The sequence below is a fragment of the Esox lucius genome, chromosome 25 (assembly GCF_011004845.1).
Source record: "Esox lucius isolate fEsoLuc1 chromosome 25, fEsoLuc1.pri, whole genome shotgun sequence".
In the NCBI taxonomy this organism is placed as follows: Eukaryota; Metazoa; Chordata; class Actinopteri; order Esociformes; family Esocidae; genus Esox; species Esox lucius.
The window spans coordinates 11,578,496-11,594,286 of record NC_047593.1 but is presented as its reverse complement, the minus strand read 5'-3'; the positions used below and the strand labels follow the sequence as shown (position 1 = coordinate 11,594,286).

The window sequence follows — 15,791 nt, the reverse complement described above, 5'->3', positions numbered from 1 at the left end:
CTGGGCCCCTTATACTGGGCACCTGATACTGGGCCCCTTATACTGGGCCCCTTATACTGGGCCCCTTATACTGGGCACCTAATACTGGGCCCCTTATACTGGGCCCCTGATACTGGGCCCCTGATACTGGGCCCCTTATACTGGGCACCTGATACTGGGCCCCTAATACTGGGCCCCTGATACTGGGCCCCTTATACTGGGCCCCTGATACTGGGCCCCTGATACTGGACTCCTGATACTGGGCCCCTTATACTGGGCACCTGATACTGGGCCCCTGATACTGGGCACCTGATACTGGGCCCCTGATACTGGGCCCCTTATACTGGGCCCCTGATACTGGACTCCTGATACTGGGCCCCTTATACTGGGCACCTGATACTGGGCCCCTAATACTGGGCCCTTGATACTGGGCCCCTGATACTGGGCCCCTGATACTGGGCCCCTGATACTGGGCCCCTTATACTGGGCCCCTGATACTGGGCCCCTGATACTGGGCCCCTAATACTTGACTCCTGATACTTGACTCCTGATACTGGGCCCCTTATACTGGGCACCTGATACTGGGCCCCTGATACTGGGCCCTTGATACTGGGCCCATAATACTGGGCCCCTTATACTGGGCCCCTGATACTGGGCTCCTGATACTGGGCTCCTGATACAGGGCCGCTGATATTGGGCCCCTGATACTGGGTCCTTGATACTGGGCCCCTGATACTGGGCTAGTGGAGATGCTGACCAGGCAGTCGTGTCTCTTGAGGGTGGGGGTGCTGGCCATGGAGGACGAGGAGCTGAGGGCAGTCTCGATCTCCTGGTCCAGCTGGTCCAGCTTCATCAGCAGCAGCACCATCGAGTCCAAACGGGAACGCTCCCTCTCCTCCCTAGAACTCTGCAGGATCAACGGGGTCCGGAAGACAGACAGACAGACAGACGGAGGGAGAACGGGAACAAGGGAAGTTAAGAAATATTCTAAGATATTACTTAGAATATCTGAAATCGGTGTGATTGACCATTTGACCGGTGACCAAGAAGGTTGTGCCCTTGAACAAAGCCTTTAACCCTCATTGCTCTAGACAAGAGCGCCTGACATTCATGGCGTGGCTTTAATGAGGATTTATCACAAAAGGACGCTTGGGGACAGTGTCCGTTATTTATTTTCCTTTCCATCTGTTTCTACGTTCCATTTGGTAGTTAGATAAAGCTAATTGACAGTCATCTAATAAGCCTGTCCCCTGTTGCTCTCCTTTAAGGGAAGAGAGCAAGTACATCTACTACATCTATTACATCTACTACATCTATTACAACTACTACATCTATTACATCTACTACATCTATTACATCTACTGCATCAACTAAAGTCAACTGAAATGCAGAACTACATGACACAGACTCAAGACGCGTAGTTATTGTTTCTTGCCCGTAGTCCTAAGATGTGGCATGAACATTTTGAGCAGAACCGTTGCATTCTCCAGTCCGCCTCGCTGTGTTTGATTGAATTGAGGACTAGTAAATGACACAGGAAGTGTATGGTGTCGAGCATGCCAGAGATCTAGATCAGCTTTGATTCAATTTAGATTATAGGAAAGATTTTGAGAGAATCATGGGAAAGCACTCCTCAGATGATCTGAACTCTGAATCGGTCAACCTCTCCTGCCCTCATGTCTTTTTCTCACAATTTTTTATTTATGTCTTCCACCAAGTCCCTCCTTTAACTCATCCCTTTCTCACCCCCCTCCCCAGTCTTCTCTTGTTGCCTTCATCTTTCTTTGTCTGCTTTCTTCTTTAACAAATGATTTCCCTATCCCCTGTTTACCTGCTACTGTTCTCCTCCCGGGCTCTCTGTCAAAGCAGGTCTTACGCTGACCTCAGGTGGTGTGGCCGTATTAAGACCAGTGGAAGCTGTTCTGGATAAGCACTGCTACGTGACTAAAATATAAAGGATGTCTCTCTCTCTTCCTCCCTATCACTCTAACTGTCATGTCTTTTTTTATTTGTAATGCATCTCAACCCCCTCTCTCTCCCAGCTCTGTCTTTCTACCCTCTTCTACATCCCTCCTCTTACTACTTTCTCAATCCCTCTTTCTTTTACTCTCTGCATCCCTCCTCTCACTAATTTCTCTCTCCATCCCACCACTCTCTCTCTCTCTCTCTCTCTCTCTCTCTCCCTCTCTCTCTCTCCCTGTCCTTACTCTCTCTCTTCTCTGGGCGGGGCTTCCTGTAACTCTCTCCAGAAAGCCCTGGGGATGACATCATATGGCCTGGCTCATTAGTTCCAAACAAACCCTGTTACAGTCTGCACAAACAAACCCCTGTAACCACTTTACAAGACTGAGCTCATACCAATCACTCAGGCATAACCCAGCGTACGTGTGCTGCTGTGAGTAACGCAGTGGCATGGGACTGCAAAGACAGTTGCTTGTTCGATTCCTTTAGAAGGTTTTAGCTGGATCACTAGCTAGCTTCACTAATGTCGCTATTGTTGTAGAAAGCCCTTGTTTGTAAGATGAACTAGATGGCCACGGATAGATAACTATAAGATGATTAAGAAACAATGTTATTTGCGCTCTCTAATCCCAAAGCCAAATTTTTAGCTAGCTAGCACAGAAGCTAAACGACAAGCATTTAATTTGTTAGCTAGCACAACATAGTTTGCCACTCAGCTATGTACATGTAATGAGATTCAACACGTTCAATCAACAACAATCTTCTGTAGGCACTTGGCCGAGTCATTGCAACTGCATCAGCAAGTGAACTGAACATTCGGTCAGGCCACTTCCCACCCTAAGGACTTGGGGGCATCATGGCCGTCACTAACAGCGCATAACAAGACGACCAGATGAATATGGCAATAGTTTGAGTAGATCTGGATCCCAGAGCCTGTCACTGCCCAGCTCTGCCACCAACCAGTCCAACGCTTGGCTTTCCTAAATAACATCTTGTGACTCACTCAAGCTTACATTTATTCTCCACTTAGGACCGAATTAGCCTGTCAGAGCAGTTCCTATTGGATTTGCTGAAAGGGCACCCAGAAACACAGCTTGGCTATGTATGTAATGGAAATGTTCATGGCATGATGATGCTTAACTTTTCCCACTGTGTAAGGGCTCGCTGTGCAACTCCACATCTCTTAATGCAATTCTAGGCATTACTGAAACAAATTAGGGCTTTGATTATTTACCTAAAATTACTGGTTGAGTGAGAAACTGCAGCAATGACGGGGTGAAAATGCTTTTTGAGGTATTTGGGTTTTTTATTTGTTCCTAACACGATTTTGTCTTTAGGGGTTTCTCTCACAAACATTCCATAGACACTTCCTGTTGCTGAGATTCCATCCTGTGTGAACTGCCTGAAGCTCTCTCTCTCTGCCTACCCCGCATCTTTCTCTCTCCGCCTCTCCCTGCATCTCTCTTTCTCTCTCTGCCTCTCCCTCCATCTCTCGCTCTGTCTCTCCCTCATCTTTTTTCCCTGCCTCTCCCTCCATCTCTCTTTCTCTCTCTGCCTCTCCCTGAAACTCTCTTTCTCTCTCTGCCTCTCTCTCCAGCTCTCTTTCTCTCTCTGCCTCTCCCTCCATCCATCTCTCTCTGCCTCTCCCTGAACCTCTCTCTCTCTTTGGCCGAATTCCGGTTGTCCAAATAAGAGCAAGTCCACTTCAATCCCTCAGATAATTTGCAGACTCTGACTTAATGACATTTGACATCATTCATGTCAGCCACCTGCAAGAAACGGAAATGATTTTCCACTATCCCCTTAGCTTGTCACACTTTCATAAGCATTGCCAGACACAGTCCAGGAACAGAGACACCCCGCTTGATGATGTGTTTTCTTATTTCACGCAGAGCAATTGTATAGCCTAAATAGTCTGCTTATTGTCCCACAGAGGGATTGCCTCTTTCTGGTAAGGAGCAACCATCATACAGTCCCCGTCTTCGCCCCAACCTTGTGTGCTGACACTGTGAAGGTAGTCCTCTCTGGGGCAACCCTTGAGAGGCAATGAGCAGACCGGAACAATGAGCAATGAGCAGACCGGAACGGACCTGCCTGGATCTTAAAATAATGGGGAATGGCTTCATTTATTGAGTATCTCCGTGCTAAACGATCTATGGCTAAGGCACTATGGCCAATCTACGGCTGCTGCATGTTGTGCAATTTCAGCTCATTGGTAAACCAGCCACGTGGACTCGCTGCAAGAGAGTGAAAACAAGGGCGGAGGGCACAGCAACACAAACTTCCCTAAGAATCAGACGAGACGCCAAACTGGCCTCGTCCAGACCCCTTTACTCATGACCACGAGTGAAGCTCACACGAAGAATTGGAATTCTCTGCCTTTTTTCATGCCCGACCAATGGCTGCACTGCGTGGCGGATGTAGGAAGAGTTTTTAGCGCAGCTATTAAGTCAACAGTTTTCGAGGTGGCTTGAGGTGGTGAGCATAGACCTGTTGGTATGATTGGACAGTCACTGAGGTGCCGCAGCACGGGGAAAGAAACTGTGTAAGGGTCGGGATGTTTTGGTCGGGCTTGACCTGCGCCGGCCACCAGCGGAGGGTCGTTTTCAGAACAGAAGGTCGCTGTGGTGGTACGGGTCAGCGCTAATTTTCCCTGCAGGTCTCCTGATGCCGGAGTCATAGGACCTGGATGGGGGAAGGCAGCAGGCGCTGGCAGTGTGTGTGGGCAGCTTGACATTGCTTAGCTCGACAGGGTGATAGCAAGGATTAGAAGGACTAAAGCGCCACAGGAAAACTTGAATGGCCCGCTACCGCTATAATTTTAATACAAAAAATGAAGTATTCATCTGTTATTGACCTCACAATAGGCCATAATCTAGTAATCGTAGCCTCTAGGGCTTCCATGACAAGGCAGACGCAGGATATTGATTCAAGTAGGACCAAGCTATATAATCTACATTTTTATTTGACTTTACTGGCAATAATAAAAGCTTAGTGTTGGAGCTTATTTAATAATTCCATGAGAAATAATAGGCACAGCAGCCCTACCAAAATGAAGGGCTAGCATAGATTCTCTCTGCATATTCCCACAGTCACCACTGTATCTTCCTGTCTGATAAGGCTTCGATGTGTCAGTTAATAGCAGTGATAAGAAATGAACCACGTATGACATAGCCTTTGAAGACGAAACAGCCAAAAGAGAAAGCTTTAAGCTAGAAACATGCTGTGTTAGAGTCCTGTAGTTCTATTCGTATAGCATGGAGCTTGGGTTGTTGCGTTGATTCCATCTGGGGTGAGGTTAAAGGACTTAGGCATTACATAACTCAAGGCTAAAGGGAGATCTCTCCTGCCCTTGTCCACTGTGGTCTGCGAACCCCAAACCTTCTGGCACACAACTCCACGCTTTCAAAACTGCTACATTTCCAGTGAGGAACATTAATAAAGCAAGTAGGTAAGAAGACAGAGAAATGTGTGTGCTACAAAATAACACTACACTCCCCAAATCCGTGTCCCACCAATGCCACCAATGGAAAAAGCCGGAAACTTCTTTTGGTGCCGGGGCAGCAAAAATTATTACCCAAACCAATACCGTGAGACCGCCCCATAGGCGAAGCTGCCTTCCCATTAAAAGGGGTTTGTCCTTTGAATTTGATTTCTCCCTCACCTCCTCCCCTCACTCTTCTGGTTACATACTAAGTATATTTCCATACGCTAATGACATTATTCTGATTGCGGAAACTGAATTGAAGACTTTTTCAGGCCATTCAAGACTCTATTGCAAGCATCCAAAGGGCCCTGACTCTTATTATGTGGCCTATCAGGACCACATCGAGCTGATCTAAATTACTACTTGGGCCATTAGAAAGAGGCATAGACCTGGGTCTGGGGTGGCCTGGACCAAATTTGGTAAATTTGGTAAACTATTCTTTTCGAAATAACCACATTTTAGGCCATATCTTGTCTTGCTGATAAGGCTGTGTTGACAAAGCAAATAATACAAGACTCCATATCGGCTCCGTCTCTTAACGTTTATATGCTGAGGGGGGTTTTAGGGTTCTGGTTTATCAGATGCAACATGGGCCATTACATACCTCAACTGCCTAGTAGAAGGAGAACTTAAAGAAAAAGAGGGAGAGTTCTAGGAGTAAGAAAATAGAAAGAGAGCGAGCGAGAGCAAGAGAGGGAGGAATTGTTGAGTCAGACCTGGAACATCTCATACGGACTTGCTTCAGTGCATAAATAGTCTATTATCTGAGAAAATTGGCAAGATGCAGCAGAATCCATTCTGAAACACTGCTGTGCTGTTGTAATGACAATGTTTTTCCCATATGGCACATTATGTTGGCGTCCTGTTCACTTACGAGTGGAGTCGCTTTTTTAAGTCACCTTCAAATCAGTGCAACAGAGTCATTTTCTTTCTCCTGCTGGAGATTGAAACAGGAAACGTTGGCAATAAAAGCTTCATTGGTTTTCCATGTTTTCCGCAGTGATCTCACTGGCTTTGGGATTGTTTTTGGCAAAGCGTCGTCTGATGTCTCTAATGACTGGGGGAAAAAAATGCTACGCAATATTGAAATTTATGGGGAAGCAACTTCACATTACACCCAGAGGCATTATGCAATTTTACAGCCTTTTGATTACCTGTCTACAGATCGCACTAAAGTATATAATTGGACCGGTGACAACACACAGTGAATTACCATTTAGATTAGAACAATTCAAGACTACACCCATTACTCATTCAGCAGGCAAACCTCTCTCTACAGAGGCCACCAAGGACTACTTTATTTTAGTTTAGAAAATGTCACATCGCCGACTGCTAACTACAAGGTAGAGGTTTCACCATAACAACCATCAAAATGTCTAGAGGTTTGCAAGGTGAACTACAACAACCACAGTGGCCAAAACTACACAGTATTGTCAGGGAGAAGCAGAGTACGTGGCATTAGTAATGTGTGGTTGAATTCCTCACAAAATGACGTGCCTTCTTTAAAAATAGCCAGGCTCATAAATAGACCTGACAGATCTGTATAAAAGGTTTTGTTGTGGTTGTTCACTAAAGCCATGGCTAATAGTACATAAACAGTATGAGTTATTTTATTTAATTTTTACTTGCTTTTATCAGGCTGGCACAACAGCTAAATATGTATTAACAGTCTTAGATATTTGGTAAATTGTGTGTAAACAGCAATGCAAGATATTTGGTATTTGATCCGCTAGCTAGCACAATCACTAATGGTGTGAACAGAGCAAGTTTGACTTTTGACAGGCTAGTTAGCATCATGGCTATGGTGTGTTGTAATGTAAGGTATTTGTCTTTTGACAGGCAAGCTAATATTATGGCTTTAAAATGTTTAATGCAAGGTATTTGTCTGTTGACAGGATAGCACTCCTCATAAACAGTTGGAGGAACGTGGCATAGTTGAGTTTTAGTCTTTTACCTCAGGGATAATAGCTAAGGCTGTTCTGGCTGCTCCAGCTGCACCCATTGCTGTGTGTTCCCAAAGCCTTTACACACATCTTCCATGCCCTTATAGGACCTTGCTTTGCAGGAGAACATTGGGAAAGTGTAGAACATTTTACAGATGCCCTTAGTGTAGTCACAAGATCTGCAAGCATTTGAAAGTGAAGTCATTGTTTTCCGAAAGCCATGCCAGGCACAGCGCAAGACACCCTTACTTGTGTTCTGGGCTTAATGTTTACCACCTCCCAATAACTGTCATTAACTGCAACAAAGGACCAGATTTGAAGTTGTGCAGTGCTACTCAGTGCACACACAAACATAAACAATAGTAAAATGCTGCACTGAATTTATAGCTTTACCTTTCTTGTGCGAAGTCTCACCACATGGTCCTCCTCCTTGTCATCCTGGGATGTGACTTTCACATCGAAAACCTTGTTGCCAAGGGGAGGGTTTCTGCAGTCACCTGGCTCCGCTACTTCCTCAGTTAACTCCATTGTACCTTCTTTATCACCAGGCCTGTCCTGTTCTTTGTGGCTGTCTGTTGCTGCTAGAACAGGTGATTCACATAATGTGCTAACAGGGGCTAACAAATTGCTGTGGCATCTTTCCGGCATTGGATCGTTTGCCTTCTCAGGACACAGTGATTGACTGAGAGTTTCTATTTTTGGGTCAGCAGTCTCTGACTCAGAATGGTTAATCTCATGGATGGTGTCCAGTTTTGAGCTACTATCACTGTACAGTCCCTGAACTTTGGATGTTACAGCAGACGTTTCGTCTTCAGAAGATGCCAAGTCTTCGGAAACCAAGGCACCACTTATATTCTCCATCGTTTGGTCATCACCATGTACATGTCTCGCAAGAATATTCACATCTTCTCTAGTGGGCAGTTCCTCAATTTTGCACACTTTAGAATTTTCCAGATTTTGCTGTCCAGCTAATGGGTTATTCTCTAGTTCCTCAGAATGTTGTACTGTGACACACGTATCCATCACAAAGGGTACACTTGAATTGTCTTCCGGGGCTTTCTCATAGTTACTTCCAATAGCCCTTTTCTCTCCTCGGTTTCCTTCCATCTCCATTTCAACATCATCCTTTCTCAACTCTGTCTGGTCCAAAGCTCTTTCACAACTTGGCGTCTCATCATTCCTGCAGATCTCATTCTGCTTTTGTTCTGTACAACTGCTGTCGGCTGACACGGAACAACGTCCCCTCAAAATCTGGTCGGATTCATAGCCAATTTCATCATCTTTAATCTGAACACTCAGTCTGTCAATGTCTTTAACACTTTCTGCAGCTTTACTCGCTAAGGCATCGTCCTCAACATATCCCACCTCCATACCTTCCGCCTCCACAACTTCTGTAACAGGGGCTTCCAAGATCTCAGCTATAACATCTGATATTTCATCTCTCTCATTCTCCGATTTGTTTGTGCAATCCAGTACCCTCTCCAGGTGAATTTCATCATTTCTTTCACTTTGGTCAGTGACGTTACTTTCATCCGAGGTGAACAGGTCCCCTTTGGATTCGAGTTCAGAACGAGCAGACCCTCTCTGTGTTTCCTCTGAATGTTCTGGAGGTCCACCGTGTTGGTCTGTGCAATCGGCCATTGTCTCCTGGAGTTCTGGACATCTGCCAGTTAGCTCACCAACATTGAAATGTCCATTGTCTGAATAGGCTCTTTGTCCTTTGTCAACAGAGGGAGACTGAACAACGACACGGCCGCAGTCATCAACAGCGTCGGGATGCTCGTTATCAGTGTTCCCATTCTCATGACCACTATCAGCAGTGCAGGAGATGTTTGGATTTGGCTTAAGAATCCCATCGCTGAGGTCACTGAGAGATTGGCTGCCAACAGCGTCCTCGCCAGCGTCCGTCATTTGTGCAGGTTCAGACTCCTTCTGCCCTCCAGTGAGGTCATCGTCTACAAAAGCACCACCAGAGCCGTCTTCCAGGCCGGCCTCGAACACAGGGACAACAGCTGAATCACAGTCGCCTTCTGTAACCACGTGCCCAGGCTCAGAGAGATCGCCACTGTCCTTTGCATTAACTGATGTCCCAAACGTGCGACCGGGGTCATCGCTGAGGCCGTCGGGACATGGCTGGTGACAGCACTCTGGCATTGAGGCACATCTCACCCTGCGCCCCTGCTTGGAACCACCCGACGCAACCCGAGAACGAGGCCGGTCAATGCTGACGACATGGCAGCAGACGAGGTCAAGGTCGTCGAAACTGTATTTTAGACCTGAGCGATGGGTCACGTGATCCTCCCACCTTCTTTTTCGTATGGCAACAGGCATAGTGGGACGTCACCCACTACTATCCCATAGAGCCCTTAGAAGATTTAGAGCCAAAATGGTGGACCAGCCGATACAGCTCTTGTTCTATCCCATAGAGCCTTTAGAAGATGTAGAACCAAAATGGCGGCGCAGCTCTACTGAGCTTGCTGTGAGAAAGGAAGATGAAGCGGGAAACAGTTACTCAGGTTATGAGCTGTTCATGTTATGGGGTTAGCAGATTCTGGAAAAGGTAATCATGCATGTTACAGTATGACTATAAACATCAGGGGGGTAAACTGAGCAGGAAGTTTAATAAGAACACTGGAATCATATTTTGTTTGTGTTCTTTGAAATTTCTAAACTCTCTGCAGTCTCTTTGTAAGCTGACAGGAATCCCAGTTATTGCTATGGTTATGAACCACATGTCTCATGCTCATTCTTGAATTATTTAACTTACAACACAAAATAATTACCTTCATTGGTTGGTATCAACCACAGAGAAAAATAAAGAAAAAGACCATCTGTATATTTTTGTAACCTAATTTCTCAGTCTAGTCTGATTGTCTTGTGACTGGTTAGGAAAAGTGACAGGCTTCTAAACCTCTTTGTAAAATTCCCTAACAGAAAAAAGAACCAGTTCAAACTAAACATAGGACAAACATCCTGGCAGTCTATATCAAGCTCGGATTAAATGAAAAGTTGGTTAATCTCCATATTGTACATATACCTTTCACCCTCTGCAAAATAGATTTTGGCACAAGATATTTCACTATGGAGACCAGTCCAGGATGTTATGAGTATACTGTATGTTATGAGCAATTTAATTTGTTCTCATCAGAGGTCATAAAGAAACCATTGTGTTCCACTTAACTCAAAGTCATCCGATTCATTACAGACATATTAATGAGTAGGGTTGGGAATTTCCAGGGACCCCTCGACGCATTACCATTATGTGTCAATATAATATTTGTTGTGATTCTTAGGATTCTGTATGTTGCTATAAAAAAATATTTGTACTTTTTTTAAATTCTATATTGCAAATCTACAGATCACCTAATTTCTTCTGTTGGTGGACAAACGAGAACTAGAGAACAAACGAGAACAAAATAATACAGTGAAGATTATGAAATGTTTCCATCAATACAAAATATTGTTAAAAAAGTACCACATTATGTACCTACTGTTTTATTTGAATCGATTAGTGGGTCTCTACCTCAAACGCGTGCGTGCATGTCTCCCTCCAGCAGGCTGTTGGCTTGTTACATTTACTGGGAAGGAATGTAAGAAGGGAAATAATATTTCCTGGGCAGATTCTTGTAGACAGATTAAACAGCAAGAACCTGTCAAGGCCCACAGAGAACAATATGATTAATGAACAGAAGTAGTTCCTGCTTTGGAGTTTTCATCATTGATTATTTGGATGAATCAGAATTGGGAAAAGGTGCAATTTAAGGTGCCACTGAGAACCCAGGGATCTCAGACCACGCTAGGTAACCCAAAGCTATGGAACATTGATATATAAAAATGATATACGGTATCAACTAGATTCCAGAGCTACAAAGTCAAAGTTGGATATACAGTAAATATTCCTGAAACATTTAAACACTGGTTGAAGTCTTCCAAAAAGTGGGGGTTGAGCAAGAGATTTTATTTTGTCAGGGAGGAGACTTTTCCTCTTTCCTTTATACAAAGATGACAGACAATTTTACTTCTGGGTAACCAAGATTAGAGGAGAAGAAGCTGCCTAAAGAACACGCTGAGTTCAAGTGATGAGGAGGTATACCTCCACACAGTTCAAGTGATGAGGAGGTATACCTCCACACAGTTCTAGTGATGAGGAGGTATAACTCCACACAGTTCTAGTGATGAGGAGGTATAACTCCACACAGTTCGAGTGATGAGGAGGTATAACTCCACACAGTTCTATATCGTTCCATATCACAATTCAGCTGAACCAACATTCAACGACCTGACGCAAATCAATGTGTGATCCAATCTGTGGTGTTGATCCAGCATCACTGGTATCAGCACCACAGAAGTGATGAGAAGGATTTCAACGGATGGTTATTTAATACATTGTGTCAATTTTTCAAAAGCTGATCAAGTTACCCTTTTTAATGCATTATTATTCTACAAACCATAAAGATTTCACCTGTAAAAGTATTTTAGTTCAATGCTAAAAGTTCTGAAAGACTTCAACTGACTGTTACAGTGATTCTCTAACCACTCCCCACCGACAGATCTAATGTAAGTTAATGGCTGCCAAGGCTGCTGTGAGAAGGGATCAACATCTGCACTGAATGGGATCTCCCTAAATGCATCTGTTCCCTGGCCACCATCTACAACTGGAACAACTATACCGCAAAAAGAAATGTTACCTAAGGTCTCCTCACAGTCCTCAACTCCAAATTGGAGGATAGGAGGTATACAGAATTAAATATAGGCAATTAAATATAACTGCACGGAACTTTCTTCTACCACAGGTACATCAGGCTAGGATTAAAATCTGATTCCAACAAACCAGCCACATTAAATCCATGTGTTGTTCCAGGAACTGAAAGACATTATTTGGTTTTACAGTAGGTACTTAATTAGTATATTATGTTGTGTTTTGACTTATGTTTAGACCCAGGGAAAAGAAACCGCATTTATTTTGGCTGCGCCAAATGGGGAATATGATGAAATATCTAATTTGAGTGTCTGTTCACTACTACTTCTGCTGCTTCTTCAGTAGTGTCTCAAATCCAAAGGCACACTTAATTTTATATCATATTATCTATAATATTCTAGAGATTCTATTGTACCATAAAATTTGTGAAACAGAAGATAATGTAAAAGAAAAACAGTTGTATATATATATAAAACACATTAAACTCAGCGAGATAAATGTAAAATCCAGACGATTTCCATCTTTGCGTTAAAAATGGAACGTGCTTGTGAGCATTCCGGGCTGCCAAAGGTAATCTCATGAAAAGATTTAGGCTGAACTTTCACTCTAATACCTTGTACATCCTCAGGACCAGTTCTGGATGCTAGCCATGGTGTTGGGTGGGGACTTCAGCCTCTGACATAAACTACCGCATCACTAGACTATTTAGAACTTGCACTCCTGTTGAAGTAAGTAAGACGTATTCCAATGGAGAAATCCGCACGCCACTTTGAAGTGCCAAGGTGGCTTGTTTCACTGTAAAATGCTCTGACCACGAGATGTTCTGTCGTAGGTTGAGCCCCACACAGTAGCAGTTAAAACCAGAGGGTAAACACTTCAAGGGGTTGAAGAACTAACCATCAATCAAAGTCGGATTCATAGCCGAGTCACAAACAAATTTGATCTTTCAAGTTTTTTTTAAAGAAAACACGAATCCCCCTTTTCATTTGACTCTGGTGCTACAGTAAATCCAGGTCCAGGAATTCTCTCAGGGTTAGCAGATTCTAATCCAGTTCATCACAGACGCTACCTTTCCTGGGGAGGGGAGAGAAGGAAACGGGAGCCAGCCTGCACGCCGGAGGGTAGTATGAAATCCAAAGATAGCTTGAGGCTCCATCTTGATCGCATTAGGGTTTCTGCTGACGGTGAACGCCTGGAGTAGGGGTGGACTGGAGCGGGGGTGCTCTCCTCACCCCTCTCCTCTGTCCAGTCCGCCTGTTCTCTTCCCCCTCTTGGGTCGCTTGACAGGGAGCTGGAGTCACATCCTATATGCTCTATCTCTTTGGTTCTGTCACAGCTCCTCCAAGACTGTCCACACCAACCAGATCCTGTCAGTCCTCCCGTCTATTCATTATCCCACCCTTTCAGGACAACTTCCTCTCCAAAACACCCTCTCGATCTCGAGTCACACTCTTCTCCCAGGCTCTTTCCTCTGCGCGCTCTCTTTCTCTCTCTCTCTCTCTCCCCCTCTTTTCTGCCTCCCTCTCACCTTCTATCTCTCTCGCTCTCTATATATCTTGCACGCACTCTGGTTTTTCCTTACCCTGCATCTCCACTTCAGCTGGGAATGACTCCCTCCAGTTGGATTTGATTTGTAACAGACCGACCGCTTTGTGAAAACTCGGGCCACGGGCCAAGAGAGATTGCAGTAATGTTTTGGCAGTCCTTTCTGAGACACCATTTCTTTCCTTCTTGTCACCCTGTAATAAAACAAGCATCCATGCAGAAACCTAAAAAAAATGACTCATTAAGGCATAGTGTGTTTAAAAACATTCCTGGGGAATATGGCACTAGACGAGGATACATTCTTGGCTTCTTACATGTGCCATTTCTGTTGGGGACACATCTGGGCAAAGTGGCAGTTTGATTTCAGAGTGGCTGCGTTTTAGGAAGTCTTCAAAGCAAAAAAATGTTACAGCATTTCTGAGTGCCGACCATTCATTCCCTAATATAGACATGTCGGTCAGTAACACCAACACACTTTAAAAGGCATAGGCCTTTGATATCACAGCTTGACATTGAGGACGTTAGAAAAGAAATGAAAAAGGACGTCTCCAAACACCATACCAAAATTAATTCAGTATGGTTGGTTTAATTTATCTGTTGTTGAAGATGCTACATAACTCCAAAGTTCACACCGAGGCTAGGATCCTCTGTTGGGTCCGACAAGCCCAATCTAGCCTGGCTACTACCACAAGAGATTGTCTGTATTTAGCAAATAGAACAAAACAATTAAACAAAATCATCATAACTTTTCTTTTATTTTTCATACATAAATATATATATAACAAATGCAGCCCATCATAATTTTCTGGTTTTCCTTTGGTACACAATCTATGGGCAGACATTGTTTTCTTTCGTGATGAATGTTTGATTCGAAAACATTAACAATAAAAAAAAGTGACGCAAAACATTTATTCAGAAAAACCTACTAAACAACGGAAAAAAACTGTATTCCCCCACTAGAGCTCTTCCTTTTCTGGGTCATCCAGATGGGATGAGATGGGGCCTGGGGGAAACTCTGTGTGGGAAACGCAAACTGTCCTATTTCTGACCCGCCATTTTGGGTCTCGGGGGACACGCAGATGGTCGCGGCGGGATCTGCACCAGATACAAGGCATTTTCTGTGTGTCACAGCGTGTGCTTGGTGCTCCGGTCACGGGAACGAGCGCTCTAGCACTACCGTGTGGTTACCAGCTGTGAGTGAAGTGGACAGGCCAGTGCAATGTTGCATGAGTCAGCCGGCCTATTCATTACACCCTCTCTGGTGAGTATCCACTCTGGAAGGGGCCTGTAGTTTTAGTGGGCTCTTACAAAACCTCTGCCCGGAAAAGAAAATAACCCTACCCGCGTCACGGCTCGGTCCCATGTTATTCGCGAGATTGCATTGTTTATTGCATTGTTAAGTTGTTTTACATCAATCAATCAAATGTATTTTGATTGATTGATGTAAAACAACAAAAGCCCCTTTTCCAAGTGCTTTTGCAAAACACCCAGCCTGAAACCCCAAAGAACAAGCAACAACAGTGTTGATGTACAATAGCTAGAAAAAACTCCTTAAAAAGGGCAGAAACCTAGAGAGGAACCAGGCTCCGAGGGGTGGCCAGTACATCATTTTAATTGCAGAACGCGGCAGGTTGTTCAACAGTAGGGACATTTTACTTGTCTCCCTCACTTGTTGCCGAAGTCATGACTACTAGTGGAATTTGTCTGCATGGGGGGTTCATGTGACCTATTTGGATATGAGGATCCGCGGAAATGACTAAGTGCATTTGTAATATTTGACAGTTTTTTGTGTGTTTATCCTAGATGAGTCATTAAAAGCCTACATCCCAATTTTAGACCAAATAAAGAGTAATTATACTGAAAAGCACTTATTTGAGGCAAAAAGCACAAGTCTAAAGCTTAGTTAAACATCAGCTCTGTTCTCCATTTTGACAGTTGGTATAAAACAAAAATACAGTAAATATAGATTTCTTTTTTGCCACTCGAAACATTTCATATGCTCCAAAAATTATATCCATGAACATTTCGTCCCACTGACAACTTTTCACCTAAATGCCTACTTTAGTGAAATTGGGATGAGAGTTACCCCTTTAAGCTGCTATTCTGGCAGGCAGGGTCAATGGTCAGGTGAACTTTCGCCAGGTTACATGAGAGAGATGGAGAGGCAGAGATGAAG

General features: G+C 44.2%; 1 protein-coding gene across 3 annotated transcripts in view; it reads right to left on the bottom strand.

Moving 5' to 3' along the window:
- dlc1 (DLC1 Rho GTPase activating protein) overlaps positions 1 to 13,590 on the bottom strand; it is an 82,484-nt gene extending 68,894 nt beyond the window's left edge. The window contains exons 1-4 of one of the 3 annotated variants that reach the window (XM_010888485.5): positions 12,684 to 13,590; positions 10,863 to 11,021; positions 7,765 to 9,848; positions 737 to 886 (exon numbers count right to left, since the gene is read on the bottom strand). In XM_010888485.5, the coding sequence (XP_010886787.2) occupies positions 737 to 886; positions 7,765 to 9,702 (2,088 nt within the window). In that variant the 5' untranslated portion in view covers positions 9,703 to 9,848; positions 10,863 to 11,021; positions 12,684 to 13,590. The remainder of the gene's footprint in view (positions 1 to 736; positions 887 to 7,764; positions 9,849 to 10,862; positions 11,022 to 12,683) is intronic. The other 2 variants (XM_010888487.5, XM_020043884.3) reach the window with 2 other exon arrangements.
- Between the last annotated feature and the right edge of the window lie 2,201 nt (positions 13,591 to 15,791).